The sequence below is a fragment of the Suncus etruscus genome, chromosome 11 (genome assembly GCF_024139225.1).
Source record: "Suncus etruscus isolate mSunEtr1 chromosome 11, mSunEtr1.pri.cur, whole genome shotgun sequence".
NCBI lineage: Eukaryota > Metazoa > Chordata > Mammalia > Eulipotyphla > Soricidae > Suncus > Suncus etruscus.
Genome location: NC_064858.1, coordinates 105,004,856 through 105,027,039, shown reverse-complemented (window position 1 = coordinate 105,027,039; position 22,184 = coordinate 105,004,856). Strand labels below are relative to the sequence as shown.

Below are 22,184 nucleotides of genomic sequence, written 5' to 3'. Positions count from 1 at the left end.
AAAGGAGGCAAAGAGAGGCAGAGGAGCCTATGCAAGACAGAGGACACTTGCCTTGAAGACAGCTTGAGTTCAATCTCAAGCATCCCATCTGGCCCCCAAACCTTCCAGGCGTGATCCCTCAATGCAGAGCCAGGAGTAACCCCTGTGCACACACAGCCAGGTAGAGCCCCAAAGCCCAAAATAAATTAATAAAAATAATAGAGAAGCAGAAAGGGGAGAAAGAGAAGAAAATCCCATAACCTGATGAGGAACCTGCATAGCCAACTCACCCCTCACCCTAGGGGACCCCTCTTACTTTCATATGGTCAAAAGAAAGACAGTGAGTTCTGGCATCATCTGTCACAAAGAAGACCCCAACTGCCCCCCAGATGCCCTGGAATCGGGAGCAGCTGTTATCCATGACATGCCCCTTTCGTGCCACCTCTTCTCCAACCTGGCCCTGATCTTTTTCTGCAGGATCCTGAACTTTGGCGTCCTGTACCCTGTTCCCTTAAGGGGGTGGCTTTCCCAGAGTCATGATAATAATGTGTGCGTGTCTGCAGGCCTGGACAGAGTGGGGTTGTGCAGGGAGAGCTGCAACTGGGCCGGGGCTCTGCTCAGCCGAGCACGATGGCCTAGTTTCCAGCCCTTCACCACGAAACACGTAGCCAGCTCAGTCGCTTGGGGCTGTGGCTAAAAGCTCCAGCAATGAGCAGAAAGCTGGAGATCTGGGGCCTATGGAATGGAACACAGACAGTCATGTGGAAAGCCCTTCCCATCTAGGAAGATGGGAGAAGGTATCAATTGAGGGCCACATGGTGGTGGGAGCAGGGAGGAGCGGGAAGGACTGCGATGGGGATGGCTCTCCTGGCTTTGGGAGAAAGTCAATATCCAACCTTCCTGTGTTCTGAGGATGCCAGCAAGATGGCTCAAAGGACCCACACAGAAGTTGCAGGTTCAAGGCCCTGCACAATCTGATCCTCCAAGTACTGATGGGAAAGGCCCTCAGATACTGAGTCAGGAGTTGGCCCAGAGCACTGCTGGGTATGGCCCCGAAATAAATATAAGACTTCTAGGAGGCTTGTTGACATGTAAACCCCTGGGCTCCACTCCCAGTCTACAGAACACAGTATTCTAGGGGAGACCTGGGCATCTGCATTTCAAAGATCCTCCAAGTGATTCTTTGTTGTTGCTGTTGTTGGCAATGCTCAGGTGTTACTTCTAGCTCTGCGCTCAAGAATCTTTCCTGGAGGGGCCGGATTGGTGGTGCAAGTGGTAAGGTATCTATCTGCCTTGCCCGAGCTAGGACGATTGACCATGGTTCAATCCCCCGGTGTCTCATATGATCCCCCAAGCCAGGAACAATTTTTGAGTGCAGAGCCAGGACTAACCCCTGAGCGTCACTGGGTGTGGTTCAAAACCAAAAACAAACAACAAAAAAAACCAAAAAGAATCTGTCCTGGCAGTGCTCTAAGCACCATGTGGGATGCCTGGGATTGAACCCAGGTTGGCTGTGTGGAAGTCAAGCAAGTATCTTACCTACTGTGCTATTGCTCTGGCCTGTTCTAGATTATTGTTAAACAAGAGAAAAACAGGAGTTGGGCGATAGCTCACTGGGCTGGAACATCCCCCAGCACTGCTGGGAGCACTTCACTTAGAGTAACTTCAGAGCAATTCCAGATGTGAGCCCCAAAAGAAAATTTAAAACCAGGGGCTATGGGGGCTTGCCAGTGATCAAGTCACATGCCTTTACAGTGAGAGGCCTTGAGTCCCTCCCCAGTACCACATGAACTTCAGAGCATCATGGTGTGGCATTCCCCAAATACCACTGGGGTGTTCCACTTGGGCTCCAGCCCTATTGGGCCCAAGTAGCACCACAACTCCGGAGCCCATACATTGAGCTGTCTGCCCATTTGACCTCGTAGCCCCGGGAGTAGCTTCAGGCTCCATTCCACACGAACAGTTGAAAACCCGGGGTTAAGCTGAGCACAAAGAGAAGAGAAGACCCAACCCAAAGAGATGCATCCAAAATGTGAGCCCAGCATTACACAGGCTGCCAGGTCAGGAGGACATTGTCCCAGCCCGGCTCAGAGATTGCTGTTTGGCAGAGGTGTATTGGTGAAAGCATCTCTTGCAGGGAGGTCAGATCGTCTCTCTTTTAAGTGTGATTTCATTTGTTCTGAGTCAATATTTGATGCTGTCCAGTTTGAGGCCAGCTTCTGATGAAATGACCCTACTAAACCAGCATCGCCCTCCCCTGCTCCCCCAGTTAAAAGCATATGAACAGTGTCTTGGAGATACAGTACAGCAACAGGTAGGGTCATTGCCTTGCACACAGGACACTCTGCCATCTATCCCATCTGGTCTCCTGAACATCACCAGAGAGGATTCCTGAGCACAGAACCAGGAGTAAGCCCTGATTACTGCCAGGTGTGACTCCAAAACAACCAAAACAAAAACATAAAATCCATTTGTTGGGTAGGACTTACAAATTACAGCTGGGGCTGGAAGCATATTCTTGTTCATACCTCAAGAGTGTCTGAATTGGGCCCGGAGAGATAGCACAGCGGCGTTTGCCTTGCAAGGACCAAAGGTGGTTGGTTCGAATCCCGGTGTCCCATATGGTCCCCTGTGCCTGCCAGGAGCTATTTCTGAGCAGACAGCCAGGAGTAACCTCTGAGCACCACCGGGTATGGCCCAAAAACCAAAAAAAAAAAAAAAAAAAAAAAAAAAGTGTCTGAATTCTTATTAGAGCAGGAGGGTGTCTGTCAGTATGGCACTGGTCCCCTCATCTTTTCTCTTTCCCCAGGCCCTTCCTGCTGACCTTTCTAGCTTTCCAGCACCCCTCTCTCTTCCCATGGTCACAGTCGAGGTTTAAGGTCACAGTTCTTGTTACCACTGTCTTACAGTAGCCAAGATGCCTCTTCTAATTACCTCTCTGCCTCTAGATCATCTAGAACAATTCTTCCAGGATATTCATTTGGTCCTGTTGTTTACTACTCTGCGTTTTTTTGGTTTGGTTTTGTTTTCGGGTCACACCCGGCAGCACTTAGAGTTTACTCCTGACTCTGCACTCAGAAATCGCTCCTGGCAGGCTGGGGGACCATATGGGGTGCCAGGATTTGAACCACCATCTGTCCTAGATCGGCTGTGTGCAAGGCAAACACCCTACCGCTCTACTATTTCTCCAGTCCCACTACTCTGCTTTTATTTTTGCCTCTCTGAGAATACTCAATTATTCAGCCAAAGCCAAAACCAAAACCAACCCCATAGCCTCTTCTGCCCTTCCACTTTCAGGCCCCTCTTGAAGGTCTTCTCTCAAGACCCCCACATCCTCATCCCATATCCCCACCTCTATTTTGCATGCACTCTCCTTTTTCCCTCCCACCCAACCTTAACCTCACAAGTCTCTGATAAGCACTCCGTCTGTCCAGTTGTTTCCCTTCCTCTGGACCTGGAACCTGCCTTCTGTCTACCAAAACACTAACGCTGGCCTTTTCATCACAGCAGCCTTGCTACTCTGGGAGGTCAAGAACTGTTGGGCCACGAAGTGAATGAGTGAGTTCGACAGAGGCCAGCCAAGTAAATGCACAAAAACTTGGGCTTGTTGTCAGCTGGAGAAGGAGCCCGGCCTTTGGCAGGTCTGCCTGTGGGCCCAGGAGGGCTGCCCGTCCTGTTTGGCCAAGACCGTCTGGAACTGACCCACGGCCCTGCACAGAACTGCCAGGGAAATGGCCCCAGGATTCCAGTGTGTGACTCACATGCCTCCCAACTGCCTTCAGCCTCAAGCAAGCAAGTGAGAGCTGAGAAACGACAAACTGGTGCTGATTAGGCCACCTCCAGCCGAGCATGTCTGAGCCTGCCTCTGGAGATAAACATTTAGCTGGCGGGGTGGAAGGCAGGGCTGCTTGGACTCAGGGCTCTGAGCTCTTTCCTTTGGTCTCTGCAAGGGCTGGGGCAAGTCCCTTACCCAGGGCCCAGGGAAGCAGCCTTACAGATGTGCCAGCATCTGTAGAAACAGGTACCATCTTACATAAAAAAAGAAAAAGCTTGTTGACACTGCTCTGTGCATGGAACCGCCAAGTGTCACGGGGAAATGAAGCCTGGGGCATGACTGAGATCAAAATGAATTTCGTCATCGCAACTTCGCCCTTTTCTTTTCTTTTTTTTTTTTTTAATGAGAGCAAGACTGTGTCTGGCAGACAAAGGAAGTGGGTGGGAGCTGAAAACACATAATGAGAGCGGCAGGGAGTTTTAATTGGCCCTAGAAGAAGCCCAGAGCCTGCAGAGACCAGGCTGACGTGGACTTCTGCCCTGGTCTCAGCACCAGGAGGGACGCTGAAAACTGCCAACTGCCAGGGATGCGGAAACCCTGGTTTTATTTCCGTCATTCTTGGCTCACACAATTCCATTAAAAATATCCCCATCCGTCAGAGAGTTATTTTTGTTAGTCGGAACGCAGAACAGGTTCGACGAAGGTCAAAGCTTTCTGGAAAGGTGCAATGTGGCTGAGGAAAGCCAGCAGAGGGAAGCTGGAAAGACTGGCCAGTGGTCCTGGGATAATACAGGGACCTCGTGTGAGGGGGCCTCGGAAGAGGTGACCCCAGCCACAGCTTGAAGACTCAGAAGCCAAGAGAACTTAAGTTGAAACCATGCCAACAAATGAGAAGTTTGAGGTGAAGCCTCTTTTTGCCAAGCTGGGGGTGGGGTTCTGATAATTGACAGTTCTGGCCGGCTGACAACCTGACTCCTATGGTGCCCCCATTTCCAACCCTAAATTTCTGATCCATGAATTTGGGGTGGAGTGTGAGAAGTGATATAGCTAATCAGTTCCCAAGGGCTGCTGATGTGGCTGGGTTTTTTTTTTGGGGGGGTGGTGGTGGGGGGTGGGCACTGATCCAAAAAACACTGTTGGGTCCATGCAAGAATAGGAGGAGGTGGCCCCTCGTGTTCAACATTTTTGCCACTGAACCTTGTTTCCTTCATTTATCTGTTCCAATGAAGTCTCTTAGCCTCACTGGCCCAATTAATAGAATGGAACTAAACCCTATATTATTGATTGAATGGGGTAACCAGGAGATTTTAACAAAAACCACAGTTGGGGTTCAGAGACACTACAGAGTATGGGTGCTTGACTTGCATGTGACTGATGATTCGATCAATCAGTCATTTGATCAGAACCCTAGCATTCTATATGGTCCCCTAAGTACTGCAAGGAATGATTCCTAAGTGCAGAGACAAGAGTAACTCCTGAGCATTGCTGGGTGTAGCCTAACAACAAAAACAAAGAAGAAGAAAGGGAACAAAGTTCCTGGGATAGAAGAGAATTTAGGAAATGACAACTGTTTGGTCTTGGTTTGGGGGTCACATCCAGCTGTGCGCAAGGGCGACTCCTGGCTTTGTTATTAGGAGTCACTCCAGTGGTATTCAGGAACCATGCAGTGTTGGGATCAAACTTCCGGCTTCCTGCGTGCGAAGTATGTACTCATTGCATTGACCCATCTTATCGTCTTGTAGCTGGAGACCAAATCAGAACTGACAGCCAGGCGAGCCTGTGGAGCTGAAGTTCCCTGGAGGATAGCTTATAAGAACACCCTTCCTCTGATGCCAGTAACTGCGCCTGAAATCACATCATCCAACATCTCCCCACTAGTGCTTTAAGAGACAAAGGCAACAGAGCCACACTCAAATCTCTTGAGACTTTTGGGTCCGTTTCTCAGCTCTGCCTCCTGTGATGAAGGGATCAGAGCAGGCTCTGGGGAGGAAGAACGCCAGATTCTACTCCCTCTTCTGCCATTGCTGGTTTCCATTTATTTCTTCTTTCTAGATCTCAGGTTATTTCTTTTGGGGGATGCCCCCTAGAGGAATGTTCAGAGAAGCTATGAGATACTCATCCAGCCGGAGCAGTTGTTCAAGAGGGCCCAAAGACACAGTATTGCTGAGGTCCTGAGGTACTGGGGGGCCTCCAGGTTCAAACCTAGCAATGCTTGGGAGATCATGAAGTGTTAGGAACCGAATCTGAATTGGGCACATACAAAACATGTACCCTAACTTCTCTGCTCTCTCCTTAGTCTTAGACTTCTGTTTCTACCTGGGCTGCACTAACTCCTCTTCATGGACCTTAATGGCCATCTTTCACAGCTGGGCCTAGACCCATACTTGTGACATCCAGCAGCAGATGGAAGGGTCAAGGTTTAGGCTAGGTATCATCCTGCCTGGCCTTAGCCTTCGTGGCTGTGGGCCCGCTACCTCAACTCACAGATTAGCAGCCTCTCCGCGCATAGCAGCTGGAGCGAGACTGTGCATGTGTGGGTCTTGGAAGAGTGTGTGCGGACACCTCATGAAGCTTAACAGGCATGTGCTGTCATCACTTCTTCTTGAAGCCTGTGCGTGCATTTCAGCCCTACGCCAAAACTCCAGGAGAGTGGAATTTACGGCATGTCCCTCTTGAAAACCCCACTTTAGAGGGTGTTCCAGGGAAGCCACACCCAGATCAAGGGGAACTGAAGGAGGACACGACCCACAGAGCAAAGGAAGAAGCAGTGGTCTGTTCATTTTGGTGTAAAAACCTACTTTCGTGGGGCTGAGTGATAGGATAGTAGGTAGTCCTTTTGCCTTGCACGTAGCTGACCGGGATTTTATCCCCACCATCCCATATGATCCCTCTGTGCCTGCCAGGAGTAACTTCCGAGTGCAGTCAGGAATAACCCCTGAGTGTTACTGGGTGTGCCCCCCCACTCCTCCCTGAAAAACAAAACCAAAAAACCACCTAAGTTAATAGGAATATGACCAAGCCCAAGGAATCTCAACTCTGACTTCTTTGTCCCATAAATTTGGTCCCAAATCTCCACCTATAGAAAGTAGGTCTTAAATCCTCATTAACTCTCAATTATCCAAGAGAATTTTAGCCACCGTGTAAGGGACATACTGGAAAGGTAAGAATCAGCTAAAAACATCACTTTGAGAATGGAAACCTGGGCCAGAGAGACAGTACAGTGGGTAAGGAGTTTGCCTTGCACTTGGCCAAGCCAACTTTAATCCCTGGTATCATATTTGGTCCCCTGAGCACTGCTAGGAGTGATCCCTGAGCTTCAGGCACCAAGCAGGTATGGCCCCAAACTAAAACAAAATACTGAAAAGCAAAACAAAACAAAAAATCAAAAATAAACTCTCATCTTGCAACTTCTGAGGAATGGAACCCAAGGTTCTCAAAATGGTGGCAGTAACTGTGAAATCAACAGTCCCTGCCCCATGTTCTTTCCCTCCTCTAGCCCACAGGGTTGGCCTGGGTCCCAGGAACAAGGGGACCGTTATAGGGTTAGGGCAGGATGTTCTTGTATAATTTCTTTCTCGCCACGAAAGGCCAGAGCCTTCCATCCTGTTGAGTTTGACAGGCAATCTGTCTTCATTTCTAAATGTCCCCTAAGAAGAACAAATCTGTTACACTCCGGCCAACACATTTCCATGGAAATGAAATAATGAAACCTGACAAAAAACATCAAACTCTAATATGTCTTGGAATCTAATGAAGAGTGTGATGGACATTGTGAAAAAAGGAAGAGCCAGGAGACCTTTGGGCATTTCCATCCCACCCGTGCCTTTCCTCAACACCTTCCCTGGCTTTGTTTCTCCCCTGGGCAAATATCACTGGCAGACACACCAGGCCAGTTTGCCTAGAACATTCTTCCATTCACTGGCCTTCAAACTTGCTGAAGCGAATATTCAGGAAGAAAATAGAGCAGAGCTAGATTTCCTAGCCATGTGCAAACAGAACTGGAGAAGCGTCTAGCCCCCAAAGTCTATTTAGCTTCTCTCACTATCCTTCTCTTCTCAGCCCTTTCCCACATGCCTCTACAAATGAGCTCTTCAGGGCTGGAGCGATAATATATTTTCTTTCTTTTTTGTTTGTTTGTTTTTGTTTCTGGGTCACACCTGGGAAGTGCTCAGGGGTTACTACTGGCTCTATGATCAGAAATCGCTCCTGGCAGGCTCGGGGGACCATATGGGATGCCGGGATTCAAACCACCAAGGCAAATGCCTTACCTCTATGCTAACTCTCCAGCCTCCCCTTTCTTTTTATTTATTCATTTATTTTGGTTTTGGGACCACACCTGGTGATGCTCAGGGGTTACTCCTGGCTGTGCACTCAAAAATCTCTCCTGGCTTGGGAGGTCATATGGGACACTGGGGATCGAAATCAGGTTCTTCCAGGGTCAGCGAAGTGCAAGGCAAATGTCCTACCACTGTGCTATCACTCTGGCCCCTGATAATATATTTTCTTTGCACATATCCAACCCAGGTATGATCTCCGGTATCCCATAAACCCATATGGCCTCCCAAGCATCTCCAAGAGTAATTCCTGAGTTCAAGGCCAGGAGGAAGCCTTGAGAACTTTTAGATGTGCCCCAAAACAAAACAAAACAAAACAAAACAAAACAAAACAAAGCAAAACACATGAATAAGGTCCTCCCTGCCCCCACTTAGGGCTTATCTGGGGAGCAAAATGATCTCAAACGAGATCTGAGGCTGTCTTAGATTGCTCTGTGTTTTAGGCTTTGGGAGAGGAGCTGGAGAGGGGTTACTTAATATCTCATGGTCAAAAAGGCCAAAGCAGAAATAGCTAACAATTTGAAAAAAAAACTTACTAAGCATCGAGTACTGAGTTAAACACTTTGCATGCGTCATAAAAATTAAATTCCTAGGAGGTAGGTACTATTATTACCATTGAACAAATGAAGAAGTTGTGGCTGGTTGCTTCCTAAAAAAAAACCTCCCCAAATAAAACCAAAGTAAAACAATCCTTCCCAGTTAAACACAAATAGACATGGGCCTTGGAGCGCAAAACCGTTATGGGTAAACCCTTGCTAAGTGCCATTTCCTCTCGGAATGAGCCTTCTACGGAAATAGGACACAAAAAGAAATTGAGATCAGCTTCCAAGAGACCAAGGGCCTGTTCTCAGACACAAGTCAGCAGCTGAGGCAGATTCCATGAAACCTCTTTTCTTTTCCTCTCTGCTCCCCATCCAGGTCTAAGAGAAAACCCCCAAACAAATTCTTCCCTCCCCACCTCTCGCAGAGCAGCTTCCAGCCTCTTCCTTCCCCTTCTGGCTGCTGCTCAGAGAGTGTTGTGGTTTGGGCTGTCTAGTCTCCAAGGAAATGGGTGATTTATGTCCTTTTCTTCGGCAAACAGCTTTGTACAAAATGGATGTGACTTGCTGAATGTCATCAGGCGGAGGCAGGGGAACCTCTCAGAATCCCAATGAAGCCATCCAGGCTCAGGCCAAATGGCACACGGTGACTGCCATTGTGTGCGTTTCCTCTGGTGGAAGGAAGGAAAAAGGACTCAGATCTGGGAAGATTTCCCTGATGTCTGGCTTGCTTAGCAAAATGTTGCCCAAACTCCAGACTCCTCTGCTCACCTGCCTTTTTCTGCATCTCCACCTTTTCCTGGCCCACTGAAGGATCCCCCTGTGGCAGATGCTGGGTCAGCCTCAGAACTCAGCACCTTAAGCCTTGGCAGTTTAAGAATGGGGAACAGAGGCATTCACTGGGGCAGAATTGGGGTTCAATAGACATTCCCTCAAACCACAGTGCTCAGTGAAATCACCTTGGCTCCTTACTCCTCTCTCCAAACTTCTCTCCCAGAAGATACTCAACTCTCTCTAAGTTCCTTGATGCCAAGAGACATACCTTCCCCCTACTAGGCTTCCCAGCTCAGCACCATTCACAGGGACTCCTATAAATGCAAGAGGGATGGCCACCTTGTTTTCACGTGAATTTAAGCACTCTAGCACTGCTGCTTTAGGGGGCTTCAGCAGGGGGATGCGTGACCTTCATGCTTACAGCAACTGGATATGCCTCCTGCCAGTCATCTGTACCTCATGGTAATGCGTGATGAGTGAATGTACTAAAAAACAAGACCTGACTTCCAGGGCTTGGAGGGACTTATGAGTTCACACAACTCTAATCCTCTCACTTTGCAGGTGAGGAAACTGAGGCACAGAGAAACGATGCATGAAAACAGAAGCAGGGGGCCAGAGAGATAGCACAGCTATCACAGCAAGATAGCCTTGCTCGCATCTGACCTAGGATGGACCTCGGCTGCATCCCCTGCGTCCCATGTGGTCCCCAGAGCCAGGAGCTATTTCTGAATGCAGATCCAGGAGTGATCCCTGGGCATCGCTGAATGTGGTCCCCAAACCAATCAATCAATAAAGTTAAAAAAAAAAAGAAAAGAAAAGAAAAAGAAAGCAGAGGCAGAGTGCAGATCTGGGCCCTCTTGCTTAGGTCCAGTCCATTCTCCTCCTCTCCTCCTCTGCTCTATAGCCCTCACCTCTCATCCCTCATTGGACCCCTGCTTCAGCAGCTAGTCCATTTGCCAGCCCAGCCTAGCTCTCCTCTCCAGCGCAGGCTGCAGCGGCTGGCCTGGTCTCCAGCCCACACACTCTGTCTCTTGGGAAGCATGGTAATTAGTTTTCATTGTGCTGTGCAGGCAGCTCCTGGGCTAGAGGAAAAAAAGGACCTGCGTGATCCCAGTTTTCCAGGTCAGGATAGGTCTGGCAAGTTAGAATGCCAGTCAGGCTTGCTCTTCAAGCCTCCGCTCTCCCTTGCTCACTTGCTTGTCTCTATGTGTCTTTGCTTGCTAGATTTTTCAAGTTTATGTTGTCTCTTGACCAAGTATTTCTGCCCTTTCCCCACTCGCAACTAAGGAAGTTTTGTTCAATAAAAAATCATCTAGCTTCACAAAAGAAAGAAATAAATGAAGAAAGAAAGAAATGAAGAAAGAGAAAAGAGAAAGAAAGAAAGAAAAAGAGAAAGAAGAGAAAGAAAAAGAAAGAAGGAAAGAAAGAAAGAAGGAAGGAAAGAAAGAAAGGAAGGAAGGGAGGGAGGGAGGGAGGTAGGAAGGAAGGAAGGAAGGAAGGGAGGGAGGGAGGGAGGGAGGGAGGGAGGAAGGAAGGGGCCAGAGAGATAGCATGGAGGTAAGGACCCCTCCCCCCAAAAAAAAGAAAGAAAGGAAGAGAAGGAAAATCAGGATCAGTCATACCGGAACTGAGCAAGGCAGAAGATAAGAGTTCCCAGAGGGCAAGGGAAGCAGTGGACCCAGAGCAGAGAGACAAAACAGGGTTGCCCAGGATGGGGCATTGCAAGACAAATAGGTGGCACTCACCCTTATACAGAATGGAAAAGGGACAAAAACTAACAAAAACATGACAGGCATGAAGTAGGTAGAGAGAAAAATAGGCAAAGGAAGGAGATGGGAGAAAAATGGATCTTCCTCTAGTCCCCCTAGGCATCCCCACTCAGAGCATCCTACACAGCTGGAGAAGATAGTAAGAGAAAAGGGGAACTAGAGGGAGAAGAAAGGATGGTGACAGGCAAGGCAGCTACGAGCACTTTGCTATCCTTGCAAGGTACTCGGAGCCCCAGTTTTCTATTCCAGAAAGACCGGCTGGTTTGCCAAAGATACCATGTCAGGAGCAAAAACTAGGTTCTGCCAATTAAGGATTATCTGGGGATTTCAAGCGCCCTCCCCAAGGGTTAAGCTCCTGATCTCCAGACAATCCTCCTCCTCATGAATTTAGAAATAGGACACAGATTGTAGAGGGCAACTGATCTACCAGCCATGATCCATCACCTCCAAATGTACAAGCAGACTCAGAGAGCCATGACACGGCCAAAGATGACGTGTTAAAACCATAGTCTAGGGCCGGAGAGATAGCATGGAGGTAGGGTGTTTGCCTTGCATGCAGGACAGTGGTTCAAATCCTGGCATCCCATATGGTCAGGAAGAAGTCCTGAGTGCTGCTGGTGTGATAAAAAAAAATTAAAACAAAAACAAACAAACAAAATAAAGCCTAGATAGAGGCCACATCTCAGGGTGCTGATAACCCTGGGGTGGGGGATTATGAACCCCAAAACGCTGACAGCTCTCATGCTTCCAATCCTTTCAAGCAGAAGATCCTTGTATTCTTTTTTTTTTTTTTTTTTTTTGGTTTTTGGGTCACACCCGGCGGTGCTCAGGGGTTACTCCTGGCTGTCTGCTCAGAAATAGCTCCTGGCAGGCATGGGGGACCATATGGGACACCGGGATTCGAACCAACCACCTTTGGTTCTGGATCGGCTGCTTGCAAGGCAAACGCCGCTGTGCTATCTCTCCGGGCCCAGATCCTTGTATTTTTTCAGCAGACCTTCACCCCTCTAGGGAAAGTATCTAAGGGGGAGGCACTCCTAAGACCCCTGGAGAACTACTTCACAGATGGAACCAAGAAGAAAGAGGACAGAGAAGTGGGAATGGGGAAGTGCCTGCAAAACAGTAATTTTCAAGAAGGAGAACTTAAATGGCTAGTGGCAAGGAAAAGGGGGAACAATGGGATGAGAACAGCTGGAAGTGCAGTTCCCCCAACTCTGCTGCCACCTGCCCTCCAGCTTCTGGAGGGAGAGTGAGTATATGGGAAGGAGTGGAGGGCAGGGATGTCCCGAGGTTGGGGTACTCACTCCAGCACGTCGCGGTTGAACTGCTTCTTGCTGTTCCCCAGGAACTCTCCAATCATCTGCCGGCTGAGGCCCTTCCGCTGGAGCAGGAAGTGGGCCACTCCAATGGGGGTGTCAGGGATAAAACCACGCGAGATCAGGAATTGGATGCCCTTGTCCGGGTTTCTGGGGAGCAGAAGCAGCAAGAAGGAGTAGAGAGTGAGCTAAGGTTCTTCATAACTCCTGTCTCCTTTCTTCGGTCAGTGGAGCCTGTTAAAGTGCTTGTGGGTCCTAGAAAGATCTTTCTAGAAAACACAAGATTCCTTCTCCTGCAAAGAATGTCCATGAGGAAAGGTCTCACCACAGTCTCACTCTCCTGTCCCATGTAGAAGAGAGGTGGGCTGTGAGAAGGAGAAAGTGGGGTTGTATGGTCCCAGAAACTGAATCTCACAAGTGGAGATGTTCCTTTTCTCTCCCTTTCTCCCTCACAGTGGATCTTCCTCCGAGACTCTCAAGGCCCAAGATTGTCCCTTCTTCCTACCTGTAATATTTTTTCTATACCCAGTAGTCACTGGGGAAATCTGAGAGAGGATTATATTGGGTGTTGTGTAGGTAAACATTTCAATGGGATTATTATGTTACTGACCCTACCCTGATCGGTGATTGTGCCCTTCCCTAGGGTGTGACCTGGCATTCTGCTCCCACCCTAGGTTGGTACCTGATTCTGGGGGATAAAAGCAAGGGTCTATGGAAGGCGAGGGGCTTTTTGGCTGGAACTGATGCTGAAACTTTTGGCTTCAGTCTTGTCCTCCGAATAAACCTGACATTTTCACAAGTCTGACGGCCTGTTAGCTTTCTTCCCGCTGCATTCACCTCAGGACCACCGGCTGAACAGGGTGGCAGATGCGTGCTTCGAGCTGGAGGGGAAAGACCTCACCTTCCATCCCTCCATCAATCAACCCCATCAAGGGCTGACTTGCAACAATTGAGAAATTAGGGTGACATTCCCTTGCTTTCATCGTGCCCCCTTCTCTTGTTGATGGTGGCTAGCAGAATTCTACTTTAAAGCTTTTCCTTCTCAGGCTCGAGCCCTAGTGGGGGTGTGAGTGCTGTGTCTGAGAGCAGATATGCTTGCAGGGGGGCTATGAACCTACCCTGAGCTCTGATCCGTCTCTTAACCAGCCCCGGGGAAGTAAGTACTGAAATAGAGGGTAAACGTTTAGAACCTCATATAACAGTTTGACATTTTGGGGACAACCAAGCATGTAATTGTTTTTCTAGCAATTCATTTTTACTGTATTTTATAAGTCTTGCCCCAGAGTGTATTGGGCTAAAGACACACACACACACACACACACACACACACACACACACACATTAAAAACTTGTCTTGCACTACATATAGATAGTTCAAGGACCCCTGTTCCCAGGGACCCGAGGATGTGCTTGAGCATCCGCCCTCCTGCAGAAGTGATGCTGTGGATGACTGAGCAACAGAGTTTGACGCAGCAGGGACTGAGGTCCAGCAGAGCTAGCTGGCTGGCCTGTATCCACCGCTTGCTACAGTGTGCAACTCACCATATTTGTGTGAGCCTGTGTTTTCTTTCAAAAAATGGCAAAAATGATATTACCTGCTATGCTAGGGAATTGCAGGTCCTTTCTGTAAGACCATATCTCTAGAATATCAGAGCAGGGGATGTATCTTACTGAACTCATTCTTGGGTCCTGGCTCTGGAAAGCAATCAGTGATAGCTTGGGTGAAGAAAAGGGGAAGTTGCTTCTCGGCTTTGGGTTGTGAAAGCCCAGGGAGTGGAGGATAAAGCTGAGGGACTTGGGACTTGGAAAGTTCCAGGAGCCAAGCCTATCCACTTACTTGCAAGGCTGCTGGCCTCTGGCTCTGTCTTCTGGTTCTGAAGGAGCTCTGAGGCACCTCTTCCTTTCCCATAGGTTCTTTCAATCCCTCCTCTGCTTGCTTTACCCCTTTCCCTGCTTCCTCCCTCTCCTCCTTTTAGCTCACCCCGCTCTGCCTTCTCTGTTTTTCCTCTGAGAAATCTCAACTCTGCCCCTCTCAGTTCTGCCCCAGTTTGTCTCCTTTTCAACTTTCGCCTCTCGTCTCTTCAGGACACTGCTTCGGGACTTCATAATTCACCCAAATGACTTCTGTATCATCTTCCCCTGACCTGTGGTATTACTCACTTGTTTTCTGTGAGTGTTGCTCATTTCTGGGGGCCCTTCTAGTTGTGAAATGTAGTGAGGGGGTGTGGTTCTGGTCCTGATCCGTCTTTAAAGAAACTCCCAACAGGGGCCAGAGAGAGCACAGCTGAGAGGGACGGACCCAGTTCAATTCCTGGCATCCCATATGGTCCCCCAGCCTGCCAAGTACGATTTCTGAGTGCAGAGCCGGGAGTAACCCCTGAGTGAGGCTGGGTGTGGCCTAGAAACCAATCAGTTGACAATAAATAAATAAAATAAAAAAACCCTCCTAACAATTCCAAGCATGTGTGCCCCTTCCCATCTATCCCATCTCCAAAAGCGGTCAGCCTCCTGGAAGGCCATAGCCCATGCAGCAAACCACCCGGCATCCAAAAAGTCACCCCCAGTGCTGTCACTTACATGTTGAAGAGGTTGAGGCCGATGCGGTAGAGCCTTTTGCGCAGCGTGTCAGTGGACAGCGTGGGCGACTTGCAGCTGGCAGGGTTCTCGCAGTGGTAGCGGGGCAGACTGAGGATCATGGCCTGCAGCGCCTCCTTGGAGGTGGCAGCTGACACTTCGGAGGCCAGGGCAGTCTTGGCCGGCTCGCTGCCCAGCTGCTCCCCTGCCTCAGGTTCAGGCCCTTTGCCCACCTCTCCTGCCACTGCTGCTGCTGTTGCTGCTGCTGCGTCCTCCTCCTCTGCCCCCTCTGCCTCGATGGCTTCCACCTCCTCCAGTACCTCCTGGGTGGCCCCAACCTGGTCAGCAGCACCCAGTCTCTCTCCAGTCCCTGCCTCTATGCGGGTGTCCTCCAGGGGTGCATCTCCCTGGTCTGCAGCTGCCACCACCGTGTCCAGGACCTCCTGCCCGGAGGCCTCGCCCTGCTGGCCTTTGCGTACAGCAGCCACAGGTTCGCCTGGCACCTGGGGCGACTGCGATGTGCCCAGGCAGTTGGCCAGGGACAGGGCGGCGGCGGAGGAGGACACAGAGATATTCTGGCTGGCGATCTGCACCGTGACATCCCTGAAAGCCATCATCAGGGTGCTGCTGTGGCCCTGGGACAGGCAGGGGGCCTCGCCAGCAGTGACCACATCAGCCCTGGGCCCGGCGTGGCCACTCTCAGGCTCCCGCAAAGGCAGGTCACCTTTCAGGTCTGGGGCCCCCGTGCCCGGGCACAGGGCCTGGTGGAGCTGGTAGGCGCCGCTGTCCTGCAGGGAACACATGGTCTTGAGGCTCCACGTGCTGAGCGCATCGTCGATGGACTTGGCCAAGGACTGCACCTGTTCGGTAAAGGAGTCCTCCAGCTCGGTGAGGGTGCCAGCCAAGGTGGGTGCCAGGGAGGGCGCACGGACCAGGGGCAGCCCCAGCAGGCCATAGCCCTCCATCAGTGCCCTCTCGGCTGCCAGGCTCTCGGCCGTGGGTGCCCGCACCTTGCGCAGGGAGATGCGCCTGGGCAGGCGGCTCTCCAGCAGCGAGTTGCGGATCTTCTCGAAGTTCTTGCTGAGCTGGTACTGGCGGAAGGCGGTTTGGATGGTGCAAGCAGCGCGCCTGGACACGAGGTGGCCCCCGTATTTGTGTTCTAGCATTTCAATCTGCAGCAAAGACCAAGAAGGGAGAGCTGAGTGAGGACAGCTCCTGTCGCTTCTGAAAGGCCCCCAAGCCAGCACTCCACACCCCAAACCCTCCCTGCTCCTCCAAGTGTAAGGTTAAGTGATCCAATGCTATTCAAGAGGGTTGAGAAGGAATGATGATTCCAAGGGAATATGGCACGCTATTCTTGCCACTTTAGTGTGCCTTTAAGAACAGTGACAAAAGGGATGGAGAGATTGTACAGCGGTAGAGCATTTATTTGCCTTACATGCAGCCTACCCGGTTGGATTCCCAGCATCCCATATGGTCCTCTAGCCTGCCAGGAGCGATTTCTGAGTGCAGAGCCAGGAATAACTCCTGAACGCTGCTAGGTGTGGCTCAAAAATCAATCAAGTTTAACAACAACAACAACAACAACAAAAAAGAATAGTGACAAAAGTCCAACAGAAATGTCAAATAATATGACTTCCAATGAATAGTTCTCATCTAGAAGAAATTATAATTTTGTTACTGCAAGGAAGTGGCAGTCATGGAAAAAGCAGTGGTGTCCTGAAGGGTTTCGGGGCTGAAAGGTCTTGGCATGAACCCCTAGAGGTGTAGGAGACAAGACTGGCTACCTAGGAGAGAGGAGAGAGGCTGATGGTTGTCAGGCGGGATTGTGAAGATTCTCATTAGTTTTCTTTTTGTTTTGGGGCCTATACACAACAGTGCTCAGGGATTAACTTCCAGGACCATATAGAGTTCTGGGAATCTAACGTCTAACATCCTTGACCACATTCAAAGAAAGCACCCTGTCTGCTCTGCCATCACTCTGACCTCTGTTATAGTTATTTTTTTAAGTTAGAGATGCATAAGAAATACTTATTTTTGAAATGCACGGCAAGTTCAATTGGTATTAGGACATTCTATCAAAAAGATGAACAGTTAAGAGGCCAGAGAGTAGTAGTACAGGAATTAAGATATTTACCTTGCATGTAATTGGTTTTAACCTAAGCATCATATATGGTTTTAGAGTAGTGTTTGGGGCCCCTCTGTTCCTGAGCACAGGGCCAGTAATAGTCCTCCAGCATTCCCCACCCTAAGCTTTCTGTGCTCCTCAAAGTGAAAGGTTAAGTGATTCAATATTATTAAAAAATTGTTCAAACAAAATGATGATTATATGGGAACTTAGCATACTGTTCTTGCTACTTTAGTGTACATTTAAAAATAATGACAAAAGTCCAACGGAAATATTTAAAACATATTACTTCCAATTTAATAGTACTCATCTATAAAAAATTATAATTAAATCCCAGGGCCAGAGAGATAAACCAATGGGTAGGACAGTTACTTGCCTTGCACCCATATTTATACCCAAGGGCCGACTGAGTGCAGAGGCAAGATTAAGACCTAAGCATCACTGAATGTGACTGACGAAAGAAAGACAGAAAGAAAGAAAGAAAGAAAGAAAGAAAGAAAGAAAGAAAGAAAGAAAGAAAGAAAGAAAGAAAGAAAGAAGAAAGAAAGAAAGAAAGAAAGAAAGGAAGGAAGGAAGGAAGGAAGGAAGGAAGGAAGGAAGAAAGAAAGAAAGGAAGGAAGAAAGAAAGAAAGGAAGGAAGGAAGGAAGGAAGGAAGGAAGGAAGGAAGGAAGAAAGAGAGAAAGAAAGAGAGAGAAAGAGAAAGAAAGAAAGAGAAAGAAAGAAAGAAAGAAAGAGAAAGAAGAAAGAAAGAAAGAAAGAAAGAAAGAAAGAAGAAAAAAGAAAGAAAGAAAGAAAGAAAGGGAGGGAGGGGGAGGAAGGGAGGAAGGAAGGAAGGAAGAAAAGAAGGAAGGAAAAGAAAGAAAAGAAACGCAGAAAAAGGAAGAAAGGAAGGAAGAAGAAAGATGGTTTGCTGCAACATGAATGGAACTGGAGGGTATCAAAATGAGTCAAAAGGAGGACAAACTCCAAAAGTTCTCTCTTGGGCTGGAGCAATAGCAGAGGGTGTTTGCTTTGCAGGTAGCCAATCCAGGTTCAATCTCCAGCATCTAACCCTAACCCTATGGTTAGGTATGGTATGATTCTCAGAGCACCATCACTGATTCCTGTGTTCAGAGCCAGGAGTAGTAAGCTCTGAGCATGGCCAGATTTCTCTTACATGTGGAGTATAAAGAAACATGGAGGAAAAGAAACAATGGCCAGTGGGAACAGATTCTGGGCTCCTGACTACAGAACTGAGTTTGCTGCTGGGTGTGTGTGTGTGTGTGTGTGTGTGTGTGTGTGTGTGTGTATGTGTGTGTGTGTGTGATGAGAAGTTCTAGAGACAGGGGTGGAGAAATGCAAATGCTCTGGTGGAGGGTATGGTATAGCAACACTGTACCCTGAAATAGCAATAAAAACACTATTATAAATCACAAGACCTAAGTAGACAAAATAATGATAATGAAACAAATAAATAGTATTATTGCTACTCCCATTCACCTGCTTCCTCTCTTTGCATTCATTTCATTGCACTAGGGGAATTCTCCGGTCCCCAGCAACATCGTCGATTTGATTAACTCTCTTTGTGCTCCCAGAGACTCCCGAGGGCTTTGTAGTAAGTGCATGTGGTAGGTGCTCGATAAAGGTGAATTTAATACAAAAATGTGTGGATGATGGATGTGTGTTTCAGGAGTGGGGTCCCGCTAACTTGCCATGCTTCATGAGTTGAGTTACTCCTATATTCTACAGTAGGAGATGAAAAATCAAGACAGGCCTTGGTGAGGCTAGCTCGTGGGGCTATGTAGATTTGGGGTGCTATACCTCCCTGCACATATGGATGTAGAAAAACTTATTATGTGGGTACAGTTTTCCCTTAACACACTCACTCATTTTTTTTTCCTCATCTCAACTCTGGTCTTTTTTTTTTTTGGTTTCTTTTGGGCCACACCCGGCAGTGCTCAGGGGTCACTCCTGGCTGTCTGCTCAGAAATAGCTCCTGGCAGGCACGGGGGACCCTATGGGACACCGGGATTCGAACCAACCACCTTGGGTCCTGGATCGGCTGCTTGCAAGGCAAACGCCGCTGTGCTATCTCTCCGGGCCCTGGTCTTTTTTTTTTTTTTTTAAACCAGGTTCAATCCCCACCATCACATAATCCCCCAAACCCCACTAGCAGTGATCTTTGAGAACCAAACCAAGAATACATTCTGAGTGCAGCTAGTATGACTCAAACACAAAATGCCGGACTATTAGTAGGATATATGTGTATGATCTTATCAGTATTTATGACTGTAAAATTATGGACAAGTTTCATTTGCTAATTTTTTTTTTTTTTTGGTTTTTGGGCCACACCCATTGACGCTCAGAGGTTACTCCTGGCTATGCGCTCAGAAGTCGCTCCTGGCTTGAGGGACCATATGGGACGCCGGGGATCGAACTGCAGTCCGTCCTAGGCTAGCGCAGGAAAGGCAGGCACCTTACCTCTAGCGCCACCGCCCGGCCCCTCATTTGCTAATTTTTAAGGTTTCCTCTAATTAAAGTTTCCTTATTTACAGTAAAGAAAAAATAAATAATTCAAGGAAAGTATTTCTGGACCAATATATGTTTTCTTTTTTCTTTTTTAAGGAATATTTATAAGCATTCACAATTACTTAAAACAAATAACTTTATGTAGAATTTATTTGATATTTTATTTCTAATTTTTTAAAATGTCTTTAACTCTGGTTTTTTCTCTCTGTTAGGTCACTATGGTGTTGCTTTCCCTCTCTTATCAGGGAGAGACAATCTCCTTGGGCTATGAATGGCCAAAGACACTTAGCCTCGCCCCTTCCTGGAGATTAGCATGTAACACGCAAGGCTTCTATTTAGGGGATGACAAGATGGCTTCATCAACATCCACAGGAGGTTTGGTGAAAGAACAGTAGTGTTTCTGAGCCCTGAGATTATGTCTTTCTCCCAGCCATACACTCCATGAACATAGTTTGACTCCTGAACTGAGAGAAGGGGTGGGGTGGCTGAGATAAGTGCTTCAGGGCAAGAACATCATTAGCCCTGTCCCTGAGATTATGGCTGGGGAGGGGTACAGATGGAAAAGCCCTTTTATCCCTCTAGAGGGGTCCTCAAACTTTTTAAACAGGGGGCCAGTTCACCGTCCCTCAGACCATCGGAGGGTCTGACTCTAGTAAAAACAAAACTTAGGAACGAATTCTTATGCACACTGCATAGATCTTATTTTGCAATGAAGAAACAAAACAGATACAAGTACAATATGTGGCCCACGGGCCATAGTTTGAGGACCACTGCTAGACTGTTTCCTGCTCTACTCCTCGCACTTGGAACTTCTTTAGAACAAGGAACTTCATCTATGTCCTTATTTCCCCAAAGCCATGAGAATTCCTTAAGTTTCTCCCCCTGGGGTACAGTTGGTGCAATAAAGCCCTTCTCTTAGCCCAGGAAACCTCAGAGATAGTCCCAATCAGAACAGACAATTCTAGTAAAACAGGATGGTCTCATTCTTGTATTCAGCTCCTCTAGGAGCTGTTCATCATGATAAACCTTCTGTTCATCATGCAGTGCTGTTTCCTGTCCCCAAACCCAGGAGCAATTTGTCATCTCTCTGTTCGTCTCTCTGCTCATACCCAACTCATCTTTCTGAAGACAGTTCAAAATTTAAGCAATTGAAGGGTGGACTGGCTCTTTGGGCTCCCTCTATAGACTCTACCAGAAGTACTTGCAATTCAATAGGCACAAGGCCTTGAGCAAAAGACTGGAGACACTCTTGTTCATCCTTGCTCCTCAGAATGTAGACTGTGCTTCTAAAAAAAAACCCAAAAAACTAACCACATGTATCAGTCAACAGCTGCTGCCTAACAAATGGCCCCAAGCAGCTTACAACAGTACCCATTTCTTTTCTCATAGTTCTGTGGGTTTGCAATCTATGACTACCACAAGAGGATTCCCAGTTCCAGTTTTTAGAACCAAGAAGTCCACTTATACACTCATCTATCCATCAGGGTTCTCTTTCAAGGTCACTATTATTGGCAGAACTCATTTCTTTGAGCTTCTGGGGTAGAAGCACTCAGTGATGAGAAGTTGTCTAATATTCCTTATCATTATCTTTTCTCCAATCCAGGAAGGAGTGTTCCACATTCCTTCAACCAAGAGAGCATCTCTCTGACCTTTTGTTTTTGTTTTTTTGGGGGGCCACAGCAGTTGTACTCAAGACTCACTCTGGAAGACTTAGGGATATGGGGTGCAAAGAGTCTTATCTTCTGTCCTATCTTTTCAACCTCATCTCACCTCTTTATTTTTTTGGGGGGGTGGGGGTCACACCCAGCAGTGCTCAGGGGTTCCTTCTGGCTCTACGCTCAAAAATTGCTCCTGGCAGGCTTGAGGGAGCCGGGATTCGAACCATCATCCTTCTGCATGCAAGGCAAATGTCCTACCTCCATGCTGTCTCTCCCCCCACCCCAATCTCACCTCTTTTAATGGGTTCACCTGGTTAGGCCTGATCACCCAGGCTAATCTTTTTTTGGTTTCAAGGCCACACATGACTATGTTCAGGGACCACTCCTGGAAGTGCTTATGAACCATAGTGGTACTGGCATTGAACCAGGGTTAACAAGTATGCAAAGAAAATACCTGGCATGATCTCTTTGGCCCCTATCTCTGCTATGATGGATATCAACTGACTCCGTGTTTTGGGGGTGATGATATCGCATTTTATGTTTTAATCCTGGCAAAAGGCAGAAGGGTTGGTGGAGAAAGTGTAAGAGAAGATCTGGCTGTGCCCACAGATGGGACAAGACACTGAAAACTCACTTAGAATCCTACTTACATATCAGTTGGAAAGATCTACTGCATCTTTCTATGTCTGACCTCATGTCCCTAGAAGCACCATATAATGACAAGTGTCTAGGACCAGAGATAGAGCAGGGCTTAAGGTGCTTGCTTTACACATGATCAACCCCAATTTGAATCACTGGCACTACATATAGACCCCTGAGCACGGTCAGA

At 48.1% G+C, this 22,184-nt stretch overlaps 1 protein-coding gene across 5 annotated transcripts in view; it reads right to left on the bottom strand.

The window, feature by feature from the left end:
• The window catches only part of IQSEC3 (IQ motif and Sec7 domain ArfGEF 3), a 115,783-nt gene that overhangs the window by 17,187 nt on the left and 76,412 nt on the right, over positions 1-22,184 (bottom strand). For all 5 annotated transcript variants that reach the window (XM_049783196.1, XM_049783197.1, XM_049783198.1 and 2 more), the window contains exons 4-5: positions 15,064-16,232; positions 12,475-12,636 (exon numbers count right to left, since the gene is read on the bottom strand). In XM_049783196.1, the coding sequence (XP_049639153.1) occupies positions 12,475-12,636; positions 15,064-16,232 (1,331 nt within the window). The remainder of the gene's footprint in view (positions 1-12,474; positions 12,637-15,063; positions 16,233-22,184) is intronic.